The sequence below is a fragment of the Rhinoderma darwinii genome, chromosome 3 (genome assembly GCF_050947455.1).
Source record: "Rhinoderma darwinii isolate aRhiDar2 chromosome 3, aRhiDar2.hap1, whole genome shotgun sequence".
Taxonomy (NCBI): domain Eukaryota; kingdom Metazoa; phylum Chordata; class Amphibia; order Anura; family Rhinodermatidae; genus Rhinoderma; species Rhinoderma darwinii.
In genome coordinates, this window is record NC_134689.1 from 36,847,430 (window position 1) to 36,871,550 (window position 24,121).

General features: G+C 35.3%; 1 protein-coding gene across 8 annotated transcripts in view; it reads right to left on the reverse strand.

Annotated features, from left to right (window-relative positions):
* The window catches only part of LOC142748891 (protocadherin alpha-C2-like), a 215,500-nt gene that overhangs the window by 135,058 nt on the left and 56,321 nt on the right, over nucleotides 1-24,121 (reverse strand). Inside the window, exon 1 of one of the 8 annotated variants that reach the window (XM_075856264.1) lies at nucleotides 912-3,082. The exons of the other annotated variants lie outside the window; for them this stretch is intronic. Coding sequence (XP_075712379.1) covers nucleotides 912-3,071 — 2,160 coding nt within the window. The 5' untranslated portion in view covers nucleotides 3,072-3,082. Of the gene's footprint in view, nucleotides 1-911; nucleotides 3,083-24,121 lie in introns of those variants that run through there. 8 annotated transcript variants of the gene reach the window in all.

Sequence of the window (24,121 nt, forward strand, 5' to 3'; positions counted from 1 at the left end):
ATTGCATATTCCAGAGGGTTGTTCCCAAAGGAAAAAAGATGGCTGGAATCCAGAGCTGGTTTATCATTTACTTAGTAACTATCAGTAAATCTACTGATATATTATTAAAGGGAGGATTAGCAAGCAGGCTCTGACTGATCCACCAGAGTACCACAGAATCCTCCAGTGGACCAAGGCTCTGACACAACATTGGGCTTCTAATACATAGGTATTCCCAAAGGTCCAGCAAAAGACAACCGTAATTGGACTTAGCTTTGAAGCCAATCACTTTCCATTAGGGTCTACCAGATGTGTCCACCATTTGCTTTGCTTGAATTAAGTTAGGGACTTTCATGAAACAATTTAATCCAATATTGCAACATGCTAGTAGAACCATTGACAGGTTGCAATTAACATCACAACCACTGGGTGGCCACACATAGACACATACAGTATAGACATCTCGTGACAGAGTATCACTAAATATATTTTTTTTTCATCTCGCACCATACATCTCAGGATATGTTGAGATAAGAGGAAAGGTAAGAAAGGACACATCTGTATTTTTTATGGGTTGATTCATAAATAACCTATTATAACTTAATGATGATATGTCCTGCATGTGCCCTGATAACAACAATGTTTATGATGACATTAAAGGTGAACGTTCACCGACTCTGTAAAGAAGTAGGATGGCCCTCACAATAATTTCTTCAGTTGGCCCAAAAAGGCCCAGTAACGCTGCCGATGGGGACTTTGGGCCTTCCTGCTAATGCTGACCTAAAATAAATGTAAGACATGATATTTCTGCAGGAGTCTATGGAAAAAAATATTTATTAAAATTATAACTACTTTTGTAATAGTGGGACAACTTGTTAAAAATGTCATATACAAATTGAAGAAATTTAAATGATTTTGAATAGTTGCCTCACCTGGTTGAGGATGATTCCTTGCTGATTCACAAGATTTTCATTTCCTTGAAAGGAATTTGGAGTGAACATGATCAAGTCATTCTTTACTTGTTGAGAGTTTGAGCATATCCTATATTGTGTTTGTTGAGAATACATCCAGCTACCTCCAGTGTTAGAGCAGATTTTGTAATTTTCTTTCAGGTCATTGATTTCATCTCTGTATTTTTGCCATCTTAAAACAGTGAATACGATTAATGTAATAAGAAATATACTTGAAATTATGCAGATGGCGATAACCAAATAAACATTTGCATCAGAAAATTCTTCAATATTGCTTTTTGATTCATGCTTGTGTAGATGCATCTCGTCTTCAGAATCCACCAAGGAGATGATAACATGTGCTATTGCTGTCATAACAGGTTCTCCATGGTCCTGAGCCATCACTAATAATCTATATTCATCATTGTCTGAATCCATGAATTGACGTTTTAAACTGATTTCCCCTGTTTGCTGAGAGATGGCAAATGGTATTTTGCCTAATAAATCCCGAAAATGATATGACATCAAAGCATTGTACCCAGAATCAGGATCGATCGCCCTCACTTTTGTTACCAGGTATCCAGGTTGTGCTGACCTTGGCGTTTTAATTGTAGCTGTTGCATAAAGTGGAGCAAAGGTAGGTGCATTATCATTGATATCGTCAATGAAAATATTTAGTGTCAGATTAGAACTAAGTGGAGGTAGGCCGGCATCAGTGACTTTTATGTGACACTGGAAATATGTAATCTGTTCATGGTCAAATGACACTAAAGCAAATACCTTCCCATTTTCAGGATTAATAGAGATGTAGGACGATATAGGAATCCCATCGACGGTGCTATCACTGATTGAATATGTGATGAAGGCATTTTGGCCAATGTCTGGGTCTACAGCTGATGCTGTATAGACTAGAGAACCCGGAGGATTGTTTTCTTTAATAAATATTGTATCATAAGTTTGTGGAAACTGAGGAGCATTGTCGTTTACATCACTTATATCGATTATAAGGGTTGTTGATACTGACAGAGGGGGCAGCCCTTCATCCCTTGCAGTGATAACAACTTTATATTGAGATTTTGTTTCCCTGTCCAGTTGACCATTCACAGTAAGGGAAAAATCCGCCATAAATGCAGGGTTAATTTTGAAGGGTGTTGTCTCTGAAATGTGACAATTTACTTTTCCATTTAATCCTGAATCTTTGTCATGGACGCTGATTATTGCAACAGTCGTACCGGGTGGAGAGTTCTCAGGAACAGGAACGGAAAGGGATGTTATCGTCATCTCAGGAGGATTGTCATTGACATCAACAACAGTCACTAGAACTTTGCAATGTCCAACCATTGGTTGATCTCCATTATCAATAGCATCAACCTGAATTTCATACATTGTGACAGTTTCATAGTTCACTTCTCCTTTTACTCTTATTTCCCCAGTGTGCTTATCTAAGGTAAAAATGTTGCTAATTTCTTCTGTGACCTGCTTTCCAAACTCATATAATATTTCCCCATTCTTCCCCTGGTCTAGATCTGTGGCATTTAACCTAATGACTAAACTCCCTACCATTGCATTCTCAGTGACACTACATTGGTAAAATGGCTGATAAAAAGAAGGAGCATTATCATTTACATCTTCCACAGTGATGACAATATTAGTGGTGCCACTTAGTCTTGGTTTGCCTCCATCATAAGCTGTAAGTGTGAGATTATGAAAAGAATGCTTTTCTCTGTCTAAGGGTTTCTTTAGCACAAGTTCCACAGATCTGATCTGATTCATATATTTTTGGAAATCTAATGCAAAGTAATCACTTGCACTGAGCTCATAGTTTGTTATAGAATTTGTACCTATATCTGGATCCACAGCTCCCTCTAGAAGAAATCGAGATCCTGCAGGTCTGAGCTCTGATATAACAAGACTGAACACTCCTGAGGGGAATACTGGACTATTGTCATTTATATCCTCTATTTCTACATCTACACGATACATCTGCACAGGCTTATCTACAATAACCTGCAGAGGAATAATACAGAAGGGTTTAAATGGACACAGCACTTCTCTGTCTATTGTCTCTTTAACAAATAAGATTCCATTCTGCAGATTAACCTGGAAATATTCCTTCTCATCTCTAGAGACAATATGTAACATTCTGGAATTAATCTCACCTATATCCAGTCCAAGGTCCTGAGCAATCCTTCCAATAAAGGTGCCATGCTTGGATTCCTCTGGGATGATATAATGCAGCTGACTCAGGACCACATCCCAGGACATGTGCAGCAATAAGAAATAAACCAATCTGCTCCTTGCTTGATAATCCTGTATTTGGTTGAGCATTTTTTAAATTTGCTAATGATAAATTAAGCAGCTTCTCAGTCAATAAGGCATTCACATTGAATAGGGATCCACAGTATGAAGGAAACCAATCATGGCCGAAATCCTCCAAGTCAGGCATTCAGAGGTAATAATGGAGAAAGGAATTTGTGCTTCATTGCCATAAGTTGGTGCGGAGTGACATCTAGTGCTGAATCTTGATAATTCAACAAGCTTCAATTATCAGACACGTAAGTATCATCTTTCCAAAAATAGTTACAATTTAACTTGTATGTATGTTAAATAAAGATAACATTTTATAATAGAACTAATAACTAAAATGTATTTTAAATTGCAATTTCTCTGAAAAAGATTTTTATTTCTTGTTTGTGATGCTGTTTTGTTTATTGGATTAACAGTGAAAACCTGTGTAGCCATATAAAACAATATTTATTGCAATATACAAGAAAGTGCCAAATGCTTACACTTTTCTATATATACCTTGTTGCCACCCTTCATGGATATGATCTAGAGTACAGTCAATAAATTAAATACACCATACAGGCAATGAGTTCTATTTTGGGAATAAATAATGAGATGAGCAGCATCGGGTTTTTTTCCACACTGTATTTTTCAACAAAAAAATTAATATTTTCTTAAGTAACACAATTGTTTTTTAAACTTATTTAAAACTTTCAAAATGACTGATTCCGCCATTGATAGTTTTTGGTGAAGTCCCAGCTAGTAAGAATAACTGCACTGAGCTGTTTCCAGTAATGTGTGAATAATACTTGCTGACAGATCTTGGACCACTTCTCCATACAGAACATTTCCAGTTACAGTACTTGACATTTTTTAGTTGTTGCTTGTGGACTGGCCCCTTTAATACACACCACAAATCTGGAGACTGAGACAGCCTTTGCAAAAAATTGATTTTGATTTTGTGTTTCCAGATCCTTTTCTATGTGGTTTTAATATGTGTGTTTGGGGTCATTATCTTGCTGAAAGGCCTAACCACACATAAGTTTCAGCTTTATGGCAGTGAGATTTTGCTCTAAAATCACCTGGTGTTTAATTATGTCACATATTTTAACATCCCTGCACAACTAGCAGCTAAACAGTCCCGAAACATCAATGACCAACCAACATATTTGACAGTGGGTTTCAGATGCTTTTCTTTTTCCTTTAATATATACAGTGTATATAATTTTTTTTTAAATTTAATTAATACCTTAAAACATTGTTTTTGTTTTCAATACTTTAGACTTTATTTGATTTTTGACAATTTTATATAACGTCTTCTTAAAAAATATGTTTAAATACACATAAAATAATATAGTAAAACATAACTCCCCAATTACCTTCCCCAACCACAATTTCAGAAACAAATGTAATTAACATCCAAGAATTTTATAGTCCCCTTCCTCATAAAAGTTCTCTTATTTTTTGTGTGATAGTTTCTTCTCCAGTGTCTGTGGATATTTTATCTCACACTTAAGGAGATTTATAAGAAATTGTAATTTTTCTTTTTCAATGAAATAAAATCGTTTTTCAGAATAAAGTCAATTTTGTAATATAATTATTATTTGTTTTTACTGCTAAGGGAATCAGATGAACCCATTGCTTTAGCTGTCTGTTCATTTTCTTCTTGAAAGAAAATGAAGTAGGTCTATCCAGGCATCTAAATTAAATATTCTACACAATGATCTGAATAGTTTGAGCTCTTTCCAAAAATATCTAATGCTTAAGGCAAACCCATAAGCAATTACATAAACTAAGCTTATACTGTATTGATATATTCAAGTTGATACCTATTTCTACAAATGTGTTCTTTCTTATTTTTCATCTTATTTCAACAAGTCCTGAGATGTGTGGTACAAGATGACCAGCTTTAAAAAAACAACCCACTATGATTTCGCAATAGTCTGTCATGAGATGTCTATGCTATAGAGATGTGTCCACCCTTCATTTTTCAAAAATTATATTAACCAGTTCAGGACCGGGCTATTTTGAGCCTTCAGGACCAGGCACCGTTTAGCCATTTTTAGCACGCATTAGTTAAATGGCTATAACTGTTTTATTTGTTGCGCTAGCAACGTGATTTTTGCGATGTTTTTTCCATAGACAATACAGGTTTCCTTTTTTTATCATTTTTATACACATCCTTTTTGCTATTTTAGACTTTTTAGGCATAAAGTTTGAAAATAATAGTAAAAATATAAGCTTTTTTACTTTTCAGCTATTTTTTTTTTTGGTAATAACATAGTTTTACCCTAATATAGACCTTTTATTTGTGATCGTCATTGTCTACCGGAAATTTTAATATGTTACATGTCTATATTAGGGTAATTGTCTCAGGGCTAGCGTTACGACAATGACGTTTTTTTGGGGGTGGGTATTTTATGTGTATTTATTATAAAAAAAATTTGCACTTTGCTTTACTTTTATTTTTTTATTACTATGGTCTGTCCCTCAAAGGTCAGAAAAAACCTTTGGGGGACTTTATATATTTTTTTTCTTTCTCTTACACCATCTTTTTCCAGCAGCCGGGAAATCAGCCGTCTTATAGTGACTATTGTCACTAATAGAGCTGTGCTGGGTCTAGTAAGATCCAGCATCAGTCTGCTACTAACGGCACCTAGCGATCATGTGACCAGTCATATGATCACCTGGACCAATAGAGACAGCGGCGCGGCTGCTGCCTCTATTCCTATACACAGCGCTGTGTAAAAGAGATTGGAGAAGACAGAAGCAGTGAAAGCTGCTTCTATCTTCTCCTCAGGGTCCCTGGCAGTCACTGAATGCCGGCGACCTGACATTCAGCTGCCCGATCGCTCGGGCAGCAAGTTAAAACCCGCGCCATAAATAGTCTATGGCGCAGGTTTTAAGGACCCTGACCGCCGGCTGTAAATACACAGCCAGCGGTTGGTAACCAGTTAAGTTAATCAATTTGTCATTATATCAATTCAATACAATCTCGTACCATCTAGTAAAAAAATTTATAAGTTAACATACTTTTTTTAACATGGGAGTTTATGGGCGATAAATCGCCGACGGATGGAATTCATCAAAGGCATCCGTTACAGCTGTCCAGTTAAAATAGCATAAGTTAAACGTATAACATGGTAGTGTATTGGGTGATGGATCACTGGCAGGTGGAATTCATCGGAAGCATCAGGCAGAGGTATAGTTTTTTTTACATGTTTGTTTAACATTTCTTGCCAAAGATCTCGGGATATGTCTGGTTTAGAGATAAGTCAATGCAGGACACATTTGTATGTGTCTATGTGTGGCTACCCTGTGGTTGTAATGTGAATTGCAGCCTGTCTGGGGTTTTGCTAGCATGTCGTGATGTATCGAATTTGTTTCATGATAGATTGAAGTCCTTAACCAAATTCAAGCACAGGTAAGGATGGACACAACGGTATACTTATATAATAGAACATTGAATGTACAGTAAGCCCTGCTTCCTAATTTGTTTCTCCTCATATCTAAGTTTATGAACATAGCTGTGATCGATGATAGGTGGATCCTGCATGTCAGAGGCACGCAGGACACGCTGTCACCGAAGCCGTTAGTCCTGCTGACCTGAAGGATTCGGCTTTGAGCGCAAGATACAGCTTCTATGTATCCAAGATACATAGAAGCTGTATCTCAAAAAAGTTAAAAATAATTTTATAAAAAACAATTAAAAAGTTGTTTAAAATCCCTTAATACCCTGCTTTAAAAAAAACGTGCGCAAAGTTTTACATAGCCTTTAAGCATCCTAATCTAAGACTGTTATAAGATCTAATATCCTTTACACCATGTCCTCCTTTAAACAAATCTATTATTTTATTCATGGATTATCCGTTACTGTATATTCTGGATTATTAACAAAGCTAGATTGCATTTTATGATTATCTCTGTTTGTAATCCTGAATAAATGTACTACATATTCAAAACAGTTGAATTTTTATTTTCAGATAATAAATTAGTAAATATTCTTCTCATTGCTGTTTTAATGATTGTATGCCACAGTTATACCATATGCATATCTTCAACTGGTTTCTTTGTGTTACCTTGTACCTATATTTTAGTTTGATTTAGAATTTTGATGGTTTCTACTGGGTTGTGAACACAGCTGCACGTTTTTATAGATAGGCAAATATCTTATTTAGGTGACCCTTGAGTATTCTGTATATTCAAAAACACTCTGTATATAATGGGGCAGATATACTACTTTGTCTGCATATAGAATGTGTCGAAAAATGCATACACATTTTTGGGCGCAATTTGGCATATTTAAATTTAGAATAATATAAGAACAGGTATTTGAGCCTCACTAGTGTCTAAAAGAATGGGGCATAACTTAGCGGGGAAACGTAAACTATGCCAACTAAGTGCTGGTATAAGGAAGAGAAAAGTGTCTATCATATTTAGCAAGATGCGCTGAATTTAGCATACAGTGTGCACCACTGTGATAAACTTGGTGCATCTTCAGACTGCCTGGTTTAAGTTTGTGCTGTCTAAATCATAGATAACTTAGTAAATCTGCCCCTGTATCTTTATACAGTATACAGTGGTCACAAAGTTTAAAGTAGGAAAATACTACCATAAGATTTGAGCCAGAACATTAGGCTACAAAATTGCATACAATGCTCAAGATCTTTATCTCTCATATATCCAATTTATGGAAGAAAAAGATCTGAGCATTGTATACAATTTTGCAGCCTATTGTTAGTGACCATGTTTCGAAATTCAAAATTATAAATGCATAAGCCCTCCTCAATAAAAGAGTTCCTAATGTACCCCTCTATCCTCTAACCCTCTTATCTGTTTTCTTTTTTTAGCTGTGAAATAAACCACAGCAATATCCTGGAACAGTCCTCTCTTGATTTTGGTGAGGTCAAGAGATAGTTGTCCTGGTCTATGATTAACAAAAAATTTACAGCTATACTCCTAGATAATGTAGACAAATTTCAAACTATTAGGCTTGGGTTGACGACGTCGGCAACACTCCATTTACTTGACCTATTCAACCCCTTCGTTTATGATAAAATTTCCCTTCCCATTGTTTTCTGATATAGGTCTGCTATGTGTTCTCGTGTTTTCTCGGTCCTACCTCTCCTTCTCTTTTTTATTACCCTTCTCTCTCCTTTCTTTTCTTTACCCCTTATGGTGTTCATTACCGTAAATTGATTTTTTATTTATTTTCCTACCTTTTTGAACATATAGATCCATTGTGTTCTTTCATGTTTCTCCACTTCACCCTTTCCCTATAGATGACGAACATTTATGTCATGGCTATGCTTAGATGCTAATTACTTTAGTATATGGCCAACCACAATTTAGCCTTTTCGTTTGACTTATTGATGTGCCTTCTATAGTTGTTTTATTGCAGTCAAACTGTATGTTAAACTGTATGTATGACTCTTACCTTTTAGGCATAGGAATTGGCCTACTCACATATGACTTTCTTTGTAACCTAACTATTGCTACTTTTTAGTGATCTATTTACCCCTTTGTAATTTTGAAAAAGTAAAAATGCATTATTAGTACTAGTAGAAAAATTTACCTGGGATTACAGTCTGGATATATTGTATTTTATTAATTAAATTCTAAGAGCTCCTGCAGACAAAACCGCTACAAAAACATATTTTTTACATAAAAATGCTAATTTATTTGTTTATTTTAAATATTTTTAGGGTTGCAAATAATTTTAAGCCATATGTTTTTGAAAGAATATTGTATCCCTAATTTAAAATAACACTGTTTTAGGAATGATGTCTGTTATAAAAATTGTAATCAATTTCTCTTAAGATTTTTGAGGAGTATTTGAATCATTACACATATTGTTTATTTTTTATAATTATTTTGGCCGGTTTCTTAAAGGTCGTCAATAATTTTGGAGCTGACTATACCCATACATAATTACAAATGATTGTAAATGAAAACTGAGATCTATTAAACAGTGTGGGTAGTAATGAATGTATAGAAAGTAGATATTCACCATGCTGGTTCGAATAGGCAGAAAACATATTAAGGACATATAAACTAAATATTAAATATGTTCAGCTAGCGTTGAGTCCGGCATGTGTTGAAAATGTCACCAAATCAAGCATCAACCTCATGATCGGAAAAAAAAAATTTTTTTAATTACTCTAAAAAGTGACAGAGATTTAAAAGTTGGAATAAAAAATCATGTTTAGAAAATAAAGACACAGATTTAAACTTTGCTTATCTGTGAAACTGCATCATAGAACATCAATTTTGTTTTATGGTAAAATCTTTCAGAAATTGAATAATTACAAAAAAGTTAGAGAATGTCTCTAGTAGTCGTTCAGTCAGAGCATGTTGCTCTGTCTTGAGAGTAAAATGATTTAAGGACTAGGCTCTTTAATTGTATTTTCACCTTTTCTTTACTGTGCTCTGAAGTATGGTGTTACATAAACATTAAAGATCTCAGAGTTAGACTTTTGCCAATCAGCAGACATTTAGTTTATCTGAATCATTTATACTGCTCTGCTAACATTAGTATTTTTTTCCCATTCTGTCAGTAGTTTAGGTATATTTAGCGGCAAGAGAACCATAGTCTGCTGCGCTATTCTTGCCCCCAAAAACTTGCAAAACCCCAACAGGAAAAAGACAGACCTTATTGTAAGTCAATGGGATTGGTCAGAATATATTGGAATTCATTAGGGAATGGATCCATCATAGTTGTGACTAGCATGGATGATGCTAGTGTGAACAGAGCCTCAGTTATTTCTGTATATATTCTCACTGAAGGCCCCACCTTTGCAATGCCGGACATTGGCAGTTTGGAATAAACATTAATAAAAGTGTATAATAACATTAAACACAGAGGTACATTAGACATTCAAGCAAGTCAGTGTACAGCTGATACATAAAACTGGTGTATTAACAGGTACAATAAACACCTATTTGTTGTACTTGTGGATATTATATTGTTATCTCTGGCCTGAGGAAGATACTGATACAGTATTTAAATGCATAGCCATTTATTATTAATATAAAATAAGTTTCACCAATGTATTGTTTTTTTGGATCATTGATGTCAGTAGCGCTCATACTCCATATATCAAAATGTTTTTGCTTTACTCCCTGCGGAGTTGCAACCCAACCATCCGCCATTGGAAATCAGCAGCGACAACTTACAAACGCTAAAAACAATGTTGTGCCTGCTTCAGCACAACACCACAAGGTGAGCACATTTTCTTCTGCCTACCTGCGTCTACCCCCCTCTACCAGTATAGCTACACTATGAGATGGCATTTAAAAAAAAAGAAATTATTAACACTTATTACAATCAGGAGACAGGATTACGATAAAAGGTAATGCCTCTATTATTAAGCAGAGGCAGATAACACAGGGTCACACCATTGTCAATACAAGGTGATAGAGAAAATTCAGCGCCTTCTCCCTACTCCCCTTCCCCACACAGTGACTACTGCACATTCCACAGAGCATACCCACAGCACACTCCAATAAAAGTCATCGAGCAATAAAAAAAATTCTTGATCTTTCTTATATCCAGGTGGTTGCTATAAAACAAATCACTGGAGCTGCTGTTCAAACAGCTAAAGCAAGATGGCTGCCCACATAAAGATGTAAAAAAATAAAACATTTAAAAATAAAAAACGATTAAGAAAATAAAAAAGAGGGTTATGCATACCCTTTTAGTGTAAAATTAAGTAATATTTTCTGTCACCATTTAGGGTATAGTGTTTTTCTCTTTTCAGACCCTTAATGGGAACAGTTAAATCTTCATCCTCATAGTAGTTTGACAAAACTTCCATCTTTCCTTTATTTCCATAAATTATTTTTGTGGCGTGGAAATGTTTAAACAATGTGTATATACTGTCTCGTTAGGAAATCATGCACGCCAGCGTATTTGAAATATGTTGTCATTAAAACTATGCATACCATCACATGAAAATTCAGTGGCATAAGCACATTTTTATTATGTAGTGTCAGAGAAAAACCTTCAGATACCAAATTAAATTCTACCCGAGGAAGCAGCGAAAAGCAGTGAAAAGCAGTGAAAAACTTAATCTGTAAAATGGAACCTTACATGGAAGTGGCCCATAATACAGTGCACAATGCGGTTCCAAATTGTACATCTTATTACGAGCCAAAATGCAAACACACGTCCCAAATCTTCAGGATTAAACAATACTTCTCTTTTAACAGCTAAATAGCAAAATAAGAAAAATATGTATATATAAAGTTTTCCCTTTCAGTGTAGTAATATAGTAAGACCATTATGCCTTCCTGATTCAACATGGGCGTTGTCAGATCTCAATTCCACAAAGTTTTGACTATTTTCACAAGCACAGTAAATGGAAATTTTACCTTATTGCTCTAGAACAAGTTTTCATACAATAAGTTAAATCATTGCTCAGTAAGTACCATACTTTACGTTATCTCCTCCGCAATTTTTTTTATATTATCAAATGTCATCTCTTCGTGAACTATCGGTCGGAAAATTATCCTGAAACCTTTACTATGCCATTGACATCTTTAGTCGGCTCGGTGTATTTTATTTTTTTTTCCACATATATGTTTCATTTATATCATTAATGTCTCAGATTACCATTTGAATTATCAATATTGTAAGCAAATTGCTTTTTAAAAAAAAACCTGCCATTTTGATCTTTACATAATATTGTTAAAAACTCCATCTTCATCAAAATAATGTCCTGTAATGTCTTGTAATTTCATATAGTTATTTTATTAATATTTACTATACATGACCAGTTTTTAACCCCTTCCCGCAATGTACAGAAGCCTATGAGGACCAGCCTGAGGCTGGTCGTCGTAGGCTTCCTGTCAGAGTGACTATCACGTCACAATGACAGTTGGAATGCATTACACTATGTAGGTAGTGTAATGTATTCCAGCAGCGATCAGAGCTGCAAGTCTAAGTGTCCCCTAGTGGGACAAGTAAAAAAAAGTAAAAAAAAGAATAAAAATGTTTTTAAAAAAGTGTAAAAATAAAAGTTATAAGTTACATAAACAAACACTGCTTTTTTTCCTATAATAAGTCTTTTATCATAGGAAAAAAATGAACACATAAAAATTTACACATATTTGGTATCACCGCGTTCGTAACGACCCCAACTATACAATATTCTTTTTCCCGCACGATGAATACCACATTAAAATAAACGACAAACAATGCCAAAATCACTATTTTTTTGTCACCACTCCTCCCAAAATATACAATAAAAAGTAATCAAAGTCGCATGTACGCCAAAATAGTACCAATACAAACGACAACCAGTCCCGCAAAAAACAAGCCCTTACACAGCTTTTTTGACTGAAAAATAAAAAAGTTATGGCTCTCAGAATATGGTCACACAGAAAATAAATTAAATTATAAATAAGTTATTTTATTGCGCAAACACTGCAAAATTTAATAAAAACTATATACATATGGTATTGCCGTAATGTTATCGACCCGCAGAATAAAATATAATGGTCATTTATAGCCCAGGGTGAACGCCGTAAAAAACAAATAAAAATCATTGTCAGAATTGATGGTTTTTGGTCACCTTGCTTGCCGAAAAATGGAATAAAAAGTGATCAAAAAAATCGCATGTACCCCAAAATGGTACCAATCAAAAATTTGTAAATTCCACCTCTACTTGCTTTAATTCCTGTGAAATGCCTAAAGGGTTAAAACACTTTCTGAATACTGTTTTGAATAATTTGAGTGGTGCAGTTGGGATGATTTATCGGGACTTTCTAATATATAAGGCCCTCAAAGCCACTTCAGAACTGAACTGGTCCCTGAAAAAAATAGGCTTTTGAGATTTTCTTGGAAATATGAGAAATTGCTGCTAAAGTTCTAAGCCTTGTAACGTCCTAGAAAAATAAAAGAATGTTCAAAAAACGATGCAAACATAAAGTAGACATATGGAAAATATAAACTAGTAAGTATTTTCTGTGGTATTACTATCTGTTTTACAAGTATATACATTTAAATTTAGAAAAATTAAAATTTTTGCTAATTTTCTCTAAATCTTGGTGTTTTTTACAAATAAATATTGAATTTATCGACCAAATTTTTTCCCTAACATAAACTACAATATGTCACGAGAAAACAATCTCAGAATCACTTGGATAGGTAAAAGCATTTAGTTATTACCACATAAAGTGACACATGTCAGATTTGAAAAATCTGCTTCGTCCTGAAGGCCAAAACAGGCTCAGTCCTGAAGGGGTTAAATTGTATAATTATTTTATATATTGGGTACAAAAAAGTCCATCATTATCAACCTTTTATACAAACGGAAGACAAAAACTACCTGGCATAGATCAATTTGGCATAGAGTGGAAAATTCCTACCCTGTATACTGTAAAACAATATATATTGTCTATTTTGAACCCCTATATTGATGAACAGTTACATTGTGAACTATTGTAAACATATATATTGTATATTCATGAACAGTTACCCTGTATATTGTTTTTTCACGTGTTTTAACTACAGTACATACTAAAACAATTTTGTTCTCTACACACATATCATTCCCTTTGAACGGATTTAAGTTTCCTTTGCCAAAAGCTGTACTGGTTCCCATCATTTTTTAATCTACTAAATTTAGATTTTTTTTTCCTTGGCCATCTCTTGAAATAATGTGATAGTGATTAGGATAAATGATCTGGTAAATAACACATTCACTCGTTATGAATATTCTTAAACCGGGGAAAAATTTCTAGCTGGCTGATTTCCCTACAGCATATTGTTTAGTTCTCTATAATGGTGAAACTAAGGACCTTGATTACATAAGTTGGTGTGAACTGTCATCTAGTAACTGATATTAATACTGCAGCTCTTGGATTTTCTATAGATAACCAGGTTTCTTATTAACATATGTCAATGATGCAAATTAATAATAAATAGGAAATTAATATTTTAGTTTACAATATCAATAGCTAATAGAATTTTTCTATTATTTTGTTTCTTAAAATCTAAACCTAAAAGGAAGTAACAAATGTATCTACTGCATGTCAGAATAAAGATCTATCAAGTTACCAGAGGAATAATGAAGGAAATTATATTAAAATGGAAGTATAGTTAAAGGAAGAGTAAATTAAAGCTCCTAGGCCACAATGCCCAATATGTAACAGTCCCCCCTACGACCCATGTGCCATTTATAATACTGGTGTCTTCATATGTTGCAGAGGGGCTTTGTGCCCCTACAGGCATCAGGGCCCAAGTTCCACTGTTATCTTTGGTACCCCAATAGCTACACCCTTAATAGCTAACTTTTATGGAAATGGAAGTGGAATTCTCTGTTAAAGAATGTGGGTGGGGTATAATTCCTTGAAATTAGTTCTTTTTTTTTTTACAGAGGATGGTATTAATGACTTCTACAGACACTAAGATTATATTAATGGCATTAATCCATTGAACTTGTTTTTATTCGATCAAAAATTAGTATAATAATTTTATTTAATTTATAGTTGGAATAATTGAGTCTTTGTCTTTTTATTTTACTTACCTACTGTAATACCCAGTTAATATAGCTTATTGAAATGTATTCTATAAAATGTTGCAAAATATAGAAAACTTCACTTATAAGATCCCAAAAACTAAAAATCATCTTATTTTTTCTCTCGTATGCCGTGAAGGTTTAGGGGGTAAGGGGGATATTAGAAACGGCAATGTTACTTAATGGTGTTAATTTGTAATAAAGAATATAAATATAAAAATAAAAAATATCTAATATATGCAAATAAAATTATTCATGAAACAAATATCGCAATATTGGGTAAATACAAGAAAAATAATTACATTAAGAAAAACCTAACCCAAACCATAATTTATTAATAGATAATACTGTGTACATTTACTAACTGAAGTTGCAATTATTAGATGTGGTTAACTATATACCTTAATGCAGTTTCCTGCTAATCTCAGTTAGTTTTACACTTATAATATAGTTTAATTACTATTGTATGTTATGGCCAAGAAGTATGCAGAAAGAGCACAAAACAAACAGCACAAAACAACATACTCCAAAATAACTTAATAAATAAACTCTCTGATATATGACAATGTCATTAAAAGGGCTAGGGTTTTCTCTTTTCAAATTGTTTCTTTCTTTTTTCTGATTACATTTTTGTACCTTCTTCCTGCAATTTTTGCGGGTTATATACCGTTTACCATCTCGAGTATACTAATTAAATGTTGTTGATTTTTTGTTAGTTTTTTTCACATGTACACTACCGTTCAAAAGTTTAGGGTCACTTAGAAATTTCCTTATTTTTGCAAGAAAAGCACATTTTTTTTCAATGAAGATAACATTAAATTAATCAGAAATACACTCTATACATTGTTAATGTGCTAAATGACAATTCTAGCTGCAAATGTCTGGTTTTTAATGCAATATCTACATAGGTGTATAGAGGCCCATTTCCAGCAACCATCACTCCAGTGTTCTAATGGTACATTGTGTTTGCTAACTGCGTTAGAAGGCTAATGGATGATTAGAAAACACTTGAAAACCCTTGTGCAATTATGTTAGCACCGCTGTAAACAGTTTTGCTGTTTAGAGGAGCTATAAAACTGACCTTCCTTTGTGCTAGTTGAGAATCTGGAGCATTACATTTGTGGGTTCGATTAAACTCTCAAAATGGCTAGAAAAAGAGAGCTTTCATGTGAAACTCGCCAGTCTATTCTTGTTCTTAGAAATGAAGGCTATTCCATGCGAGAAATTGCCAAGAAACTGAAGATTTCCTACAACGGTGTGTACTACTCCCTTCAGAGGACAGCACAAACAGGCTCTAACCAGAGTAGAAAGAGAAGTGGGAGGCCCCGCTGCACAACTGAGCAACAAGACAAGTACATTAGAGTCTCTTGTTTGAGAAATAGACGCCTCACAGCTCCTCAACTTCATTAAATAGTACCCACAAAACGCCAGTGTCAACGTCTACAGTGAAGAGGCGACTCCGGGATGCTGTCCTTCAGGGCAGAGTGGCAAAGAAAAAGCCATATCTGAGACTGGCTAATAGAAGAAAAAGATTAATATGGGCAAAAGCACACAGACATTGGACAGAGGAAGATTGGAAAAAAGTGTTATGGACAGACGAATCTAAGTTTGAGGTGTTTGGATCACACAGAAGAACATTTGTGAGACGCAGAACAACTGAAAAGATGCTGGAAGAGTGCCTGACGCCATCTGTCAAGCATGGTGGAGGTAATGTGATGGTCTGGGGTTGCTTTGGTGCTGGTAAAGTGGGAGATTTGTACAAGGTAAAAGGGATTTTGAATAAGGAAGGCTATCACTCCATTTTGCAACGCCATGCCATACCCTGTGGACAGCGCTTGATTGGAGCCAATTTCATCCTACAACAGGACAATGACCCAAAGCACACCTCCAAATTATGCAAGAACTATTTAGGGAAGAAGCAGGCAGCTGGTATTCTATCTGTAATGTAGTGGCCAGCGCAGTCACCAGATCTCAACCCCATAGAGCTGTTGTGGGAGCAGCTTGACTGTATGGTACGCAAGAAGTGCCCATCAAGCCAATCCAAATTGTGGGAGGGTCTTCTGGAAGCATGGGGTGAAATTTCTCCCGATTACCTCAGCAAATTAACAGCTAGAATGCCAAAGGTCTGCAATGCTGTAATTGCTGCAAATGGAGAATTATTTGACGAAAGCAAAGTGAAGGAGAAAATTATTATTTGAAATAAAAATCATTATTTCTAACCTTGTCAATGTCTTGACTATATTTTCTAGTCATTTTGCAACTCATTTGATAAATATAAGTGTGAGTTTTCATGGAAAACACAAAATTGTCTGGGTGACCCCAAACTTTTGAACGGTAGTGTATAAGATATGTTGTTTTCTATTTATACACGTGTCAGAAGCAAAATTTTGACGATAAGACATGGTTTTGCAACTTCTATCTTTGAATTTTAGGGGACTAAATTCCCACTTTAAAAGGTCTTTGATTTGGAAGGAGGCTATTGGATCAAAATATGATATACTTTGTATTCAAGAGACTCATTTGTTAGCGCAGGATAATTTCCGTTTGGTTCATAAAGACTTTACGAAACTCTTTCACTCAAATGTCACCGCTAAAGTGGCTGGAGTTTGTATCGCCATTAACCCCTTAGTGACCACTAATACGTCTTTTTACGTGATTCACTAATGGGCTTTAGGCTAGGCTGACGCCTTTTCACGTCCGCCTAGTCTAAGTCCTGCACGGGTCTCCCGTGCAGGCAGGAGCCGGGGCTCTGCTGTCTGATGACAGCTGAGCTCCTGCTCCAACGCCCGCGATCGAAGTTTACGTCGATCGCGGCCGTTTAACCCGTTAAATGCCGCCGTCAATAGCGACCGCGGCATTTTACTTTGTTTACAGAGGGAGTGCGCTCCCTCTGTCACCCATCGGCGGCCCGCGAATGAAATCACGGGTCTCCGATGGGGTGTCATGGCAGCCGGGGGACTGATAAAAGCCCCCAGGTCTGCCCTGGACATATGCCTGTTAGGACGCGCCGGAGGCACGTCCTAACAGATTGCCTGTCAGATTTACACTGACAGGCAATAATGCTCTGGTATACAATTTTTTTCCATTGCCCCCAAAAAAAGTCATAATAAAAATGAATCAATAAGTCCCATGCACCCCAAAACAGTACCATTCAAAACTACGTCTTGTCCCGCAGAAAACAAGCCCAAAAAATCACTACATTGATGGAAAAATAAAAAAATTACGGCTCTTGGAAAGCGACGATGCAAAAACAAATAATTTTAGTTCAAAAGTGTTTTTATTGTGCAAAAGTCGTAAAACATAAAAAAACCTCCACATATGTGGTATCGCCGTAATCGTACCGACCCATAGAATAAAGGTAACATGTTATTTACGTCGCATAGTGAACGGCGTCAATTTAAAAACGCATAGAACAATGGCGGAATTTCAGTTTTTTTTTACAATCCCCCCCCCAAAAAGGTTAATAAAAGTTAATATAAAAATTATATGTACCCAAAAATGGTGCTATTAAAAAGCAAAACTAATCCCGCAAAAAACAAGTCCTTATACAGCTATGTAGACGAAAAAATAAAAACGTTATAGCTCTTTGAATGCGACTATAGAAAAACAAATAAAATAGCTTTGTCATTAAGGCCTAAAATGGGCTGGTCACTAAGGGGTTAAAAATACTGTGGCATTTACTGTCTCGGAGATAATTTCTAATAGTTGAGGTCGATATGTTATACTAATTTGTAGTATTACCGGCAGACAGTACACGATTGTTTCCGTCTATGCCCCAAATAAGGCCCAATTAAGATTTGCAAAATTTATATTTAAAAAAAGTCGCCAACTTATATAGAGGCCAATTAATTACATGTGGAGTCTTTAACGCACCAGTCTCTAGAATCCTTGACTGTTCCACCTTGACAGCTGGAACTAGGGAGGAGCTTGGACGCTTACTTCTAGAATTTGACTTACACAATATTTGGCGTTATCATCATGCCACTGAGACTACACTTTCTTCTCCACGAGACACAATTCTTATTCACGTATAGATCTGTTTTCAGTTGACCGTTACAGCATTCCATTATATTAGTCCTCCTCTATTGGTAATATTACATGGGCTGACCACGCTCTCCTTCTATTGTCCCTAGCGGAACATCAGTCTCCATCAGCCCCTTTATGTGGCGTCTGAACTCCTCCCTTCTCACTTCTCAAAAAATGTGGATTTGATATCACAACACTTAGTAGAATTTTTCTTAATTAATGATAATAAGGAGGTCTCAGCAGAGACATTGTTGGCTTCTCACAAAGCATATAATAGGGGGATCCTGTTAAAATTAGCTTCAGTGTCAAAAAAACGTGAAGAGGTAGAATTATGTTCCCTTATATCTGAGATAGCCTTACTAGAAGAGCAAAACAAATCTGTTTCTTCCACTGATATCTCCTCAAAATTAGTTAGTTTGATATTTGATTTACGTTCTCATTTACTTTATAAATATGAACAAAATATGAAAAAGTGTAAAGCAAAATACTATACTATGGGAGATAGAGCTGGTGCATTGTTGGCCAAATGGTTAAACAAGCTGATATTAGAACTAAAATTGAATATTTAGATGGCTCGAACTCTGAACAAATTAAGGACCCCATGAAAATTGCGGAAGCTTTTGCATCCTACTATACTAAATTGTATGATCTACAGGATGATCCTCATATAGTACAACCCTCCCCGGAAGAGATTCTGAAATTTTTATTTTCTATCAATCTTCCACGGGTCTATGAAGAACAATTACAGCTTCTAAATACCCCATTTACATTATCATAAATACAAAAAGTAATCTTAGCTAGTAAATCTTATAAAACACCCAGACCAGACGGCCTTCCTAAAGAATATTTCCAAGTTTTCTCTAAAATATTATCTCCATATCTACTCCGCGTTTTTTATTTGACATTTACAGGTCATGTCTCCGAACAAAATTTGGCTGCTATTATAACAACTCTGCCCAAACCTGGAAAAAGCCCTACTAAACCACAAAACTTTAGGCCTATTTTCTTATTAAATTGTGATCTTAAATTATACGCTAAGCTATTGGCAATACGTTTACATTCTATACTTCCTTCCTTGATTTTTCCAGATCGAGTCGGATTTGTGACTGGATGACAGGCTAAAGATGGCACTCGTTGGCTAATTGATTTTATCCAGGTGGCTGAACTTTCCAGGACTTTCAGTGTATTCCTCTCTCGATGCTGAGAAAGCGTCTGACAGAGTACACTGGTGATACCTGAAGGCAGTGCTTGTTAAATTTGGCATTGAGGGCTCAATAACTCAGGCTATAATGTCTTTATATTCTACCCCAAAGGCTAAGGTTTTGACGTCTGGATTTTGTTCTTCCAATTTTTTTATTTTGAACGGCACCCATCTGGGGTGTCTACTTTCACCTATTGTTTTTGCATTCGTTATGGAACCCCTGGCAGAGCCCGTTCATTGCTCAACCTATATACAGGGTATTACAGTGGGTTCACATTCTCATTGTATCGGTTTATACGCCGATGACGTTATAATTACGTGTATAAAGCCTTTGCAATCTTTACTGGCGGTCATGTGTCTTCTCGCTCAGTTTTCTCGAATCTCTTATTATAAATTGAACTCTACAAAATCAATATTACTCCCAATACATGTACCATCTACATTGGTAGGACAGATATCAGATATCTGTTCTTTTATAGGGGATAGAACTGGAATTTCTTATTTAAGTATTTCCCTTTCCACTCGCTCTTTTTCTATTCCTACAAAAAAAATTACGACTCTCTTAACATCTCTTAAATCAGATTTGGACAGAACTAGTAAGCTAGAACTTTTTTGGATAGCTCGCATTCACACATTTAAGATGATACCTTTACCAAAAATATTGTATCTATTTAGATGCATTCTGATGAAATTCCCAAGAACCTTAATGCGGAAATTACAACTTATGGTATACAATTTTATTTGGGCCAGAAAACGTCCTAGAGTAGCGCAATCAACAATGTTCTTAGCTCCTTCAGAGGGAGGATTGGGAGTTCCTAATATCTCTGTATATCATAAAGCAGCAATTGCGGACTCCTTGAGGGACTGGTGGTCTTTAGACTCTACACATAGATGGATCCAAATAGAAAAAACTTTTGTTAAACACTCCCTTAGACGACTTTTAGAAGCTGAATATATTAATCCTACGAACAGTCAATATCCCTTATCTTCCATGACAGCCACTTTGTCAATATGGACTTTGCTTACTTCTATTAAGAAAAAATTATAGATCTTCCGCTTCACTATATTTTGATAAGGGCCCTGGAATACCATATTCCTGGATTAAATCTTAAACAATGGGAATCTGCTTATATTAGACATTTGGGAGCTTTATATAAAAATGGTACACTACTACCCTTTGATGACCTTATCTGTAACACTCAGCTACCTAAACAAGTGTTTTACCAATACCTCCAAATGAGACAATTTTTAAATTCCTGTCCTATGCCTCATTGTAGTCTACCTTTTTCTCAAATTCAGAATTTCATACTGTATAAAAAAGGGTTTGAAAAAGGTTTAGTTATAACATACCGACAACTTAATTCTGCTTCATCCACAGACAAACTAGCTTATATACTTAGATGGAAATCTGATTTAAATAAGAAGTTCTCTGTTGATCAATGGCACAAAACATCAACGTGGTCAACTCGTACCTGTACCTGCCGTATTCTGATTACTCCCCTATGTGTTGGAGAGGTTGCGGTAAAAGGGGCACACTATCACATGTATGGTGGTTTTGCCCGCAAATCCAAGTATGCTGGATTTTGGTTTTTCCGTTATTATCAATTATTACCTCTGTTCCTTTATCCCCTTCCCCAGAATTAGCCTTGCTCCATATTAATTTAGTAAAGATTCCCTTATATTTCAGATGGATAACATCTTATGTTCTCACAGCAACTAGACAACTTATAGCCCTGAACTGGAAATCTACACACATTCCCTCTATTACAGAAGTGTGTGCTAATGTTAATAACCATATGCAGTGTGAATTACTTCTCTCTTCCAGTTACAAACACAAATGCTCTCTTGAAAAATATTGGGAGCCATGGTCTTCTACTTCCTTATCTAAAATAATATGAAATATTACTTACTTACCGCTTTTCTTTAGTTAAGATATGCGATCCGATGTATAGCTCTATGATGTAGTGTTAAATATATTTTGCTGAATACGATGTGCACTTTGTGTTTTTTGTTTTTGTTTTTTGCGTTCTGTTATGTGTTTGTGAACTTATGTGTATTATCACAGATTTTTGTACTGAGTGTTGTGTATAATAATAAAATTTTTTATGGTAAAAACAAAGTTATTAGGGCTAGGCAGGCCCACCAGAGTACCAGAGGTACAGACCTAGCCTCTGAGAAAAAAATGGGCCCGGAAGGTTCTGGAGAAGACAACCCCAATTGAAGTTGAATTTGGTGCCAGGCACTTGGAATGACTCACAAATAAGACTTTAGAACTATTAGACTTTATTGATGATATGTTCTGCAGGTGCAATGTTAACTGCAAGGATTATGATTCGATCAAAAGTGAAAATGCACTTAATATAGATGAAGGAATCTTTGACTATACACCATTATAAGTATTTTTCTTTTTTTCTTTGTTACTATATTGGCAAACACAATAACTTAACTGGACATAATTCATTACAATATAATGAGCTTAAATAAAAACTATTGGCTCATTATCAGCTGTTCAAATCTTGTCTAAAATTGTAATAATTGATAGATCTGGTTTTAAGATATTAGATTAAGTTAGGTCCTAAATTAAGTAAAAATGACTTATATTAAGGACAACACATTTGCCTTTCACATTCCCCATTCACCAGTCTTTATAAAAGTATTCCTTTTTAGTAAATTATGTTCAACATTTCTAGTAAAGGTAATAACAATGTCCATAATCAACACCAAGATACTTTAACAAAGTTGTTAGATTTAGAAAATACATTTTGAAATATCTGATTTGGAAATAGATGAGAATAGAGAGAGAATGGTTTCCCATTCATTATTCTTATCTATCAGTTAGAGCTGGGAGTGGTTATAGGACCTGGCAAGTCCATGATTACACAGACAGGCCATTGATTTTAATGAAACCTGTGTAATGATTTATTTCCCCTGTGGTGGTGCCTTAGAGAAATGTAACACTTGCTCCTGGGTTTCCTGACAGATTATAGCTGATTGCTGGGGGTCTCTGCAGTTCCATGCAGAAGATGCTCTTGGTTGGACTTGAACCCAGTAGTTTTTTTTACTTACATACTTTTGGTTCATGAGTCCTTACTTTCCTTCTCCATACTGTTCTCTTGCCATCATTCTGGTACATGTTTATCTCAGTTTCTTCTGTCCAAAGAATCTTGTTTCAAGTCTAAGCGGCTATTTTAGTTTTCTCTAGCAAAGTCTAATCTGGCCTTTCAGATCTTGAGTATTACCAGTGGTTAGCATCTTGAGATAAACCCTCTGTGTTTACATTTATGAAGGTGTCTCCTGATTATAGACATTTACAATGATTCATCTACCTCCTCAAGAGTGTTCTTGACTTGGCTAGATGTTGGAAATAGTTTTTCTTTACCAAGGGAAGAATTCTGCAAACATCCAATTTCGTTGTGTTCCATGATCTTCTAGACCTTTGGTGTTGATGAGCTCACTAATACATTCCGTCTTTTTAATGATGCTCCAAATTGTTGATTTGGTCACTTTCCAAGTCTCTGCTATCTTTCTGATTGGTTTGTTTGGGATTTTTTTAATCTCATGATGACATAATTTACTTGAATTAAAAGCTCTTTGGATATTTAGAATTTCTAATACAAATTCAATACTTAAAATCAACTCCAAACCTTTTATCTCCTTAATTTGTCATGAACTAATGAGCGAATATGGCATACCTGGCCGTAAAACCTTTTATAAGTCAAATTGTCTAGTTACTTTTTAATCTATGAAAATGGAGGGACTATGTAAAAAAATGGCTGTAATTCCTGAACTGTTTGTGCTATATTTTTTGTAAAACCCTTAAATTAAAGCTGAAATCATATCTTTCCATTTCAAATTGATTGTGCCAACTAGATAGATAGATGGATGGATGGATGGATAGATGGATGGATAGATTGGTGTGTGTGTGTGTGTGTGTGTGTGTGTGTGTGTGTGTGTGTGTGCGTGCGTGCGTGCGTGCGTGCGTGCGTGCGTGCGTGCGTGCGTGCGTGTGTGTGTGTGTGTTTGTTTAATAATGTTTTACTTTTGAAAAAAGTAATAATCTGATTTAGGACATAAGGATATAATTATGAGTTTTCTTACCTTGTTAGTAGAATTTAACATGACCTGTTGCTGATTGGAGTTCCCTTCATTGCCCGGTG